The sequence below is a fragment of the Wasmannia auropunctata genome, unplaced genomic scaffold (assembly GCF_000956235.1).
Source record: "Wasmannia auropunctata unplaced genomic scaffold, wasmannia.A_1.0 LD335705.1, whole genome shotgun sequence".
NCBI classification, from domain to species: domain Eukaryota; kingdom Metazoa; phylum Arthropoda; class Insecta; order Hymenoptera; family Formicidae; genus Wasmannia; species Wasmannia auropunctata.
This window is the reverse complement of record NW_012027185.1, coordinates 8,341-17,503: the sequence shown is the minus strand read 5'-3', so window position 1 is coordinate 17,503 and position 9,163 is coordinate 8,341. Positions and strand designations below refer to the sequence as shown.

General features: G+C 31.5%; 1 protein-coding gene across 1 annotated transcript in view; it reads left to right on the top strand.

Moving 5' to 3' along the window:
• Window positions 1–9,163, top strand: part of LOC105456374 (protocadherin-like wing polarity protein stan) — a gene marked incomplete at its 5' end in the record, with an annotated part of 26,150 nt that overhangs the window by 11,255 nt on the left and 5,732 nt on the right. The window contains 5 exons of the mRNA XM_011700344.1: window positions 1,197–1,563; window positions 1,863–2,078; window positions 3,249–3,821; window positions 5,726–6,152; window positions 7,959–8,196. Coding sequence (XP_011698646.1) covers window positions 1,197–1,563; window positions 1,863–2,078; window positions 3,249–3,821; window positions 5,726–6,152; window positions 7,959–8,196 — 1,821 coding nt within the window. The remainder of the gene's footprint in view (window positions 1–1,196; window positions 1,564–1,862; window positions 2,079–3,248; window positions 3,822–5,725; window positions 6,153–7,958; window positions 8,197–9,163) is intronic.

Below are 9,163 nucleotides of genomic sequence, written 5' to 3'. Positions count from 1 at the left end.
AAGAGATGGCATTTCAATAAGTCAGATAAGGACATTCCACGTATTTGAGTGAGACCAAAAGATATTGTAAGAAGTTCATTTAGAGATATCACTGACACTGAAAAGTCTGCTTTATCGACTTCGTACAAATTTGGCCGACCTTTCAGCATCCTCTTAATTATTTTAATCAATAAAACGATTTTTAGGAATTTATAAACTATTTAATTCTTTTAGATTTTGTTACTATTTCGTTTTTGTTGTTATTACTGAAAAAAAGAATTTGATTGCATTAATTAGAAATCTGCTAGAGTCAACGCTAGTATGTCCGTTTGAAAATCGACGAATCAGAATTCTTGTAAGATTCAGAATATGATTACAATTCTTTCTTGTTAAATCTGTCAGAATTTCATGTCAATCGAATCTTTTTTTTTCTTTGTTAAATATACCAGAATTTTTTGTTTATCGAACAATTCTTTCATGTTAAATATATTAAAATTTTTTGTTATGTGTGACCGAATCTCTTATATTAATATATTTCAGCACACATTAATTTCCAGGAATTATAAGGTTCTGAATTAATTTTGGTACAAAACTAAAAACTATTATTAAAATATATTTTTCAGTTATTTTCATACTTGATCTCACTTTTAGAAATAATAAAAAATCTCGTAATGCTGCGTCTTTTATTCTTTCTGTAGTGATTCTTAAATACGAGAAATGAATTCATTTTTCTCGTGGCGGTGCAGCGTGCCGCTGCTTGCGGGGAACGTTTACTGAATATAACCAGAAATTTTGTAGATCTAATTAGAAAATGTTAATCGAATTCGTATAGTAAAGTCTGTCAAACATTCTGGCGATGAAATATCGAATCCTCTTATTATAAACAGAAATTCTGTTTGGTTTCACCAAAATTCATTCAATCATATACATCTTGTTGGTGTAAACAAATCATTTTTCTCAGTGGATTTTCTTTAAAAAAAATCAAATTGAAACAATTTTTTTTTACTTAAGAATAAGTTTTGCGCGCGATACGCGACAATGATAAAATTTAATTAAACAGTAATCTAAAAATATATGTAATACATTTTACAATTTCCGCTAAAAATATATTGCACTTTATATTGCGCGAAGAAATCAATTTCAATACATTTTTATTATTAATATATAATCAATTTCAATTTCATTTTTATTATTAAATTATGTGCATCACATTTCAGTGTTGGGTCTCGACATCGTAACGTCAGAGAGCCTCTTCGGCTACGAGACTGTCGAATATAAGGAAGATGCCACTTTATCGACAACGAGGCCCGTGGAAGCCGACCGGAAGGTCATCCTGCCCGATACCTCCGCTTTCCTGAGCTCTTCGACACATTTTGGTCCGTCTGTCAGCTTCCCAAAGTATAACAACTACATGGCCGATCCCGGCAGATTCGATCCGCACTCAAAGATTCAGGTGCCGCTCAACACGTTAGGCATCAAACCTCTCATGCAGGGTGAATTGAATGTCAAGAACAGTCTGAACAATCAAAAGGCCGTGCTTAGTTACGTGCAGTACAAAGAACTCGGCGCTCTTTTGCCACAAAGGTACGTATAATTATGCTGCTCGTATCAATTATTACTTTTACATGATAAAAGCTAATTATTTCTAAGTAATTATTTCTTAGTAATTTTTACAACCAGTTAAATTGCGGTCGTCTTTGGCTGTTTAATCCTATATTAATTATTGTATTTGCAATAACGAGCGAAATCTATAAATAATTTTTTCTCTTTATTGGACTTTATATGCAAAAATAGAAATAAAAGAATAAAAAAAATAGAAATAAATAGAAATAAAAAGAACGGCTTATCTGCAGGCTAGTTCAATGATAACGTTTGAATCGTAGATTCGACGACTCGGTAGCAGTCAGATGGGGAGTAGAGGTGGCAGTTGGATCACCCGTAATGACCGTCTCGGTGTTAGTTCCCTCGGATGACGGCTACGAGTCCTTGACAGGAATCCCATTGCAATCGCCGATTCAAGTCAGACTTTGGCTCAATGAAAACGATGATTTCAAGACCAGAACAAATCCGCAATGCGTTCACTGGAGCACGGCGAGAGGGTAAGATAAGTTGACTGATTTTTCACAAATTAAAGAGTTCTAATTCTTTATAAAAAAAGAATCAATCTAATCTAACGACAGAGATAGATTTAATTGATCACAATTTTTTATTGATATAAAAACTCAATTTTACAGTCGAACCTCGATAACTCGAATCTCAAGGGAAGAGAAAAAACCCCTCGAATTATAGAGTTTTCAAAATTCGAATAAAAGAGAGTTAAAATATGAAAATTCAACTTACGAAGGTTTTGTACGAGAGTTTATAATTTTCCGATTATAATGGTTTTTAAAAGGAAAAAAATAAATATTTGACAGTAAATTGTTTATTGCATACATATAATAAATGTAATCATAATTATTATAAAACAAAATATCAGGCTATTACTCATGGTTACACATAGCTATAATTGCGAATTATAGAGGCAGTAGAGTTGTGAAAAAAAGTATTTTTTTCTAATAGAAAAAGCATTAGAAAAAACCGTGTTTTATTTCATTGAAAAAATACAAATTTGATTTTTTTTCTAATTCCGATAACATAATTAATTAATTGTAAATAGTAATTATATAATTAATTTTAATGTGATCTACATTTAACTTTTATAAAAGGAGAATCTTTTTAATTCTTTTTCTAAAGAGCTTTTCCTTAAGTATTATTGCTTCAAAATGCATTTCAGAATCAATTTATTGGCTTTCTCGTTCTGCGTAAAGGTTAAAATGATGCTAATTTAAATCTACTATCCATAAAATAAAAAATCATGAAAAATTAACTTATATTAAGCAAAATACAGATATTAAAGAGATAGCTGAAAAAAACAAAATTTTGGAAAAAAACGTGGTTTGTTTTTTTTTTCTTAAAAAAAAACGTATTTTATGAAAAAAAGTAATTTGATTTTTTTTCTATTTACATCTCTAAAAGGCAGCGCGACAATAGAAGTTCGACTTATCGAGATAAAATAATACATCTAAATATCTGATAAATAATTCGAGTTAAGGCAGGTTTTATTTCGATTTATAGAGGTTTTCCGCGGAGTGGAGCGAAAAAGAATGAACGATATTTTCGTCTTGTAGAGGTTTTCGAGTTGTAGAGGTTCGCGTTATCGAGATTCGACTGTGATAAAAATGTCATAGTAAATTCGCACAAAACAATTTCTCCTAATTGATGAATTTCAGTGTCGGTGAGTGGAGTCGAATGGGCTGCACCACGGAAATCGAGGACAATTCTCTGTCCTTCGGCACTATCGTGAACTGCTCTTGCATGAAACTGTCCACCTTTGCCATACTGACGGACGTCCTCGACCTCGAATACGTTCCCGAGCCATCCTTGCTGGAAGATGTGACCAGCTATAGCGCGTTTATGCTCGCCTTGCCGCTGCTGTTGTCCGCTCTCCTGATTCTGGCGTTGATCCGCGGCGGTGGTACCAATTCCAACAGTATCCACAAGAATCTGGTGTTGTGCGTTCTCGTGGCGGAAATCTTGTACCTGATCGCGCTCAAGGCCAGAAATCCTCTCATCTCCAACGAATTCCCGTGCAAGCTCACGGCGATAGGGCTGCATTACGCCTGGTTGAGCACCTTCGCCTGGACCCTCGTAGACTCCGTTCATCTTTATCGGATGCTGACGGAGATGAGAGACGTGAACCACGGCCAGATGAGGTTTTACTACACTATGGGATACGGTCTGCCGGCCGTCATCGTTGGACTTACTATCGGCGTCAGAGCCGATCAGTACGGAAATTTCTATTTGTAAGTTGATCTTAGTGATCTCTCTATGTTCCTTAAATAACACGTTATTACATTTAAAATAAAAGTAAGGGAAGGGGTGCGCAAGATTTTTTCCTCTCTCTCCTACAAGCTAATTTCAAGTTTACAAGATATGATTTTTCACTAAAAGAGTACTTTCTACTTTCAAATGTACAAAAAAATTAATTAGAGTTTCCATAAGTCATGTATACGGGCTAGATTTTCATAAAAATTTAAACCTACATTTGTCACTATTTGCCCCACCTTATGGGTAAATAGTGACACCCTATGGAGCAATTACAAAATACATAATTCTTAACTCCTAATCAATCTTTCTTTTGATATTTTGATTAGATAAGGAATTTATATTAATTTCTATACTCAGCTGCCATATGTAAATTTTTATTTATTGAAAAATAATAGTAGTAACATTATTTGCTAGTATTTCTTATTGAAAATCACATTTATTCTGGATCTTGCCTTGTAACTAATCTTATAATATCCCAAATTAATTAGAAAAATCATATTCAAATATTAAAAAAGCTTTTTGAAATTGTCATTATTTATTCAACTGAAAATTGTCATTATTTGCCCCAAGAACTACTTTTTCCTTTAAAACTTTACTGAGAGAAATAAAATTAATATACAAGCATAGCAATTATATCAAAAAAGAGGAAAAAGGTACCGTATGACACAGAATAGGTTAAATCTCATACAACTCATACATTCAGCAATTAAGAAAATATAACTTCAAATATAAAAAAAAGATCCAGGTTTTATCTTATTTCACGAGTGCAAAATTTTAAACTTATCCGCTAGCTATATTTAGCTTTTGATATTTACTGCTTTTTTAGAAGATGCTTTTTTAGATGCTTGAGAATTGTCTTTCTATTGACGAGTAGTGATAAAATAGACGTGGGAAAGAGAAGAAATTTAAACAGTGACACTATTTGCCCCCTGTCACTATTTGCCCCGCCCCCCTTCCCTTACTCTTTACTTTAAAATCTTAAAATTTAGAATCTGCTGTTGTAACATTATTTCATTATTTTATCAAGCAAATTGATAATAATATATGATAATTAGAGGTATGCAAATGAAGCATTTGCATGGTCAAATCGAATTGATTTAAATTTTTGATAACATGTTCGAAATCGAATCAAATCGAATCTGAAATTTGCACTTCGAATCGAATCGAATCTCTTTAATTCGAATATGAATCGAATTTGAATCAAATTTTCCCAGATTTACATTACATGTTAATTTAAACGTAATAAATATCAAAATTCATTATTTACATTATTTTACGCAATGATTTAAACAAACTGAAAATCTGCTCAAGTTTGGGTTTACATCTCATTACAGAGGATCATAATTTTATGTGACATTTTGAACTAGAAAATGTGTAATTAATAATATGAGTATACACGAATAGTTAGAATGCTTTTGAACATTTTATTCATCTATACGGATACATTGCATCAAAAATACTTACTTATTTATTAGACAAGAATAATTGGTCGCGCGGGAGATATAAATGAAGCAAATAAAATAGGCGATCCATTCGGAATCGAGCAATTGTTGATTCGAAATTCTTGAACTACTCGATATTGAATCTTACAGATTCGATTCGAATTCGAACTATTCACACATCTCTTATGATAATATATATATTTAAGATAAAAATTATAATTAAATAAATTATTTATTCAATAAAATATTAAATAAAAAAATATATATATGTATATTTAAGATAAAAATTATAAAAAATAGGAAAACGATTTTATAGCGATATAATTTGTATTATTATAATAACACATTCTTTCGCGGCTTGTGTCAAACCTATTGGAATTTTAAACTTTCAGATGTAATTTTTATAATTACATATATATTTTCATTTAATTTTCCAGCTGCTGGCTGTCCATCTACGAGACTGTGATCTGGTCGCTTATAGGACCCGTTTGCGCGGCCGTGCTGGTGAACTTCTGCATTCTCGTAATGTGCATCCGCGCGGCGTTTACTCTGAAAGAGCACATTATGGGCTTCGGAAATTTACGAACGCTCCTATGGCTCTCCGTAGCCTCGTTACCTTTGCTGGGCTCAACGTGGACCCTGGCGGTTCTCAATGCGTCGGAGAACTCGTCGATGCTGTCGTATTTGCTGAGCGTCGCTATCGTGGTTCACGCGGCATTCAGCTTGATCGGCTACTGCTTCGTCAATGGCAGAGTCAGGAGGAATTTGTATCAAAGTCTGTTAAGGTGTATCGGCAAGAAAACGCCTTTGCTGGAAGGGAGCATCGGCAACGGAAGTAGCAGTCAAAACGTAAACGGCCATTCGGTATGTAAATTTTAAAATCGATCTCTTGTCGTAAATGAATTAAATATACGAACGCATTAATATTCAGGAATTGGAAGTAACTCGTTACTTGTAACGCCGTTACCGTTACTTTTTTTGTAACGGATTGGTAACGACGTTATTTTATTTTTTTTGATAATCGTAACGGCAACGTAGTTACATTTTTTCGGTAACGGTAACGAATTATACAGTTACTTTTATCGTTACTTTTTGTATTTTGAACTTTTTGCATTTATGACAAAATTTTCGTATGTATATTTAATGTTCAGTTTTTAGTCAGTATTCACATAGTTTACTCTTATTTTAAGAATGTTTTAAATTATGTTTTAAGGGGGAGCTTGATTTAGCACGCTGAAAAATTAGGTGATTTTTGGAATTTTTTTTTAGGAAACTATACAACCAATCCTTTTCAACTTTATAGGGTAATTTCTTATACTATTGAACTAACAAAAAAATATTTTTTGCCAGAAAAAAGTATTTATTATGCAAATAATAATAACTTTTTATTCGGCATGTCGGCGGGCGGCGTGCAATGTAGCGTCGCTTGTATTTGTCTGAAATAAAAAATCCAAAAAGATTATTGTTTATTAAAAGTTTACGCATTAACTGAACCTATTTTTAAAGAAAATATGTGAAATTGTGAAAATCGCGCACTTGAAAAAGGAAGGTAACGATTTTGGCAAAAAATTTTTCGTGTTTATGTAATAAAAATTATTTAATTAAATAACATTATTATAAACGGTGGTTCAAATTATTAGGGAAGTATTTGTGCAGATGTGTGCAAAGGCCGAAGTCAATCGGATGAATAGTTTTTGAGTTATCTTGCACGCCGCCAAATAAATGTTATTATTACTTGTATAATAAATACTTTTCTCTGGCAAAAAAAATATTTTTTTGTTAGTTCAATAGTATAAGAAATTACCCTATAAAGTTCAAAAGGATTGGTTGAATAGTTTCCTAAAAAAAAATTTCAAAAAGATCGCCTAATTTTTCAGCATGCTAGACCAGGCTTCCCCTTTAAAATATTTATGACATTCTTAAAATGTCATAAATCAATCAATATCACAAATTGAATTGACAAGTAATTTAATAAGATATTTATGTTATAAGAATCTTAAAATACTTTGAAAAATTTATTGTGAAAAATATCAGCTAAATTGCGTTTCAAAATCGAAAATTTAATTGGCGCGTAGTTTGTAAAATTGGATATGTACACTGAGAAAAAAAATTACTTAAAACAAATAAATATGTTTCAGGTACCCCTTAAAGAAATAATTTTCTTGAAGCAAGTAAAATTTTTTTATGTTAAGTAAAAGTGTTTGCACTGAGAAAAAAATTATTTAAAACAAAAAAATTTTACTTGCTTCAAGAAATTATTTTTTTGAGGGGTACCTGAAACATATTTATTTGTTTTAAGTAATTTTTTTTCTCAGTGTATATATAAATTTATTTTGAAATATTAAGCACGAAGCTGGAAGCTCTAGCTCATATCGAAAAGGCATCTTCCTAGTTGTATTTTTATATATCGGTCTAGTGTCATTGTTGTATTGCTTTTATTAATATTAAAATAAAAAATTGCATCTTAAATTATTTAGATTGATCTTGTTTCAGCATTAAAAAAGTAACGAATCGTTACTTTTTAAGTAACAATAACGAGTTATTTTAAAAAATCAATAACTAGTAACGGTAACTGGTTATTTTTTTATCTCGGTAACGAGTAACGATAACTAGTCACTTTTAAAAATTAACTTTCCATTCCCTGTAATAACATTGATGATTATGTTTCAGCGTTCGGCACTGGCTTACTCCTCGACTTACAGCGGAGCGGAAGCCGCGTGCAAGCGAGTTCACGTTGGCGTCTCCACAAGCAGTACAACCTCAAGAAGTACAAATAAAACAGGCTCAAGCCCTTATCGTAGCGATACACACCTGAGACACACGTCAACGTCCACGAGTAATTACAATAGCGATCGAGATCCGTACCTGTCGTCGAGGAGTCATCGATCGGCATTACATCCTCGACAAGGTACCGGCCTTTAAAAAGCAGCAGACGAAAAACATTTTCCAACTGTATATAAGATCAATCGGCCGAGGAACGAGCAAAGGTAAAAGTGACATAAAATCACGAAAGAAAATCAAGTTGATTAATAAAAGAGTTTAATGTCCATTGTTTTAGGTTTTATATATTTCTCTTCGTAAATTCTAGTTAACTTACGTGTGTCAATATTAATTTATTATGTTAGTTTTTTACTTATTTATTTAAAATTTTTTATCTTTACGTGACATTCTTAACTTCAACTGAAGAAGACTCCATCGAAACGTTTTGGTTTTTTTTTATGACATTAAACTACTTATTTATCAACTTGATTTTCTTTCGTGATTTTATGTCACTTTTACCTTTGCTCGTTCCTTGGGCGATTGATCTTATACTTTTTGTTATTCAAACACCAGCTTGACATTATAATTAATTTTTTTCTAACTGTTAGAGGTGTAAAAAAAACTTTTTTTTCTAATAAAAAAACATTAGAAAAAATACAAATTTGGTTTTCTTTTTAATTCCGATAGCACAATTAATTACTTGTAAATAGTAATTATATGATTATATAAAATAAAAAAATCATGAAAAATTAACTTATATTAAGCAAAATATAGATATTAAATAGATAGCTAAAAAAATTTTTAGAAAAAAATGAGGCTTATGTTTTTTTTTCTTAAAAAAACATCTCTACTAACAAGGGAACCTCGCGAAGTCAAATTCTGATTTTAATGAAACTTGGTACACTTTGAGGTCGCATAAATAGATGAATTTAGAAATTATCAGTTAGTGCTAAAAAACGGTTTAAAGGGATGAATCCACCCCTTATATGTAAATTAATTCTTTTTTTCTTTCGTTATATCTCGAAAACTATTCAAGATATCAAAAAAATGTTGTATACAAAAGTTTTATAGTAAAATTGTCTTTATTCATTTACGTTAATGGATTTTTTTTAAAT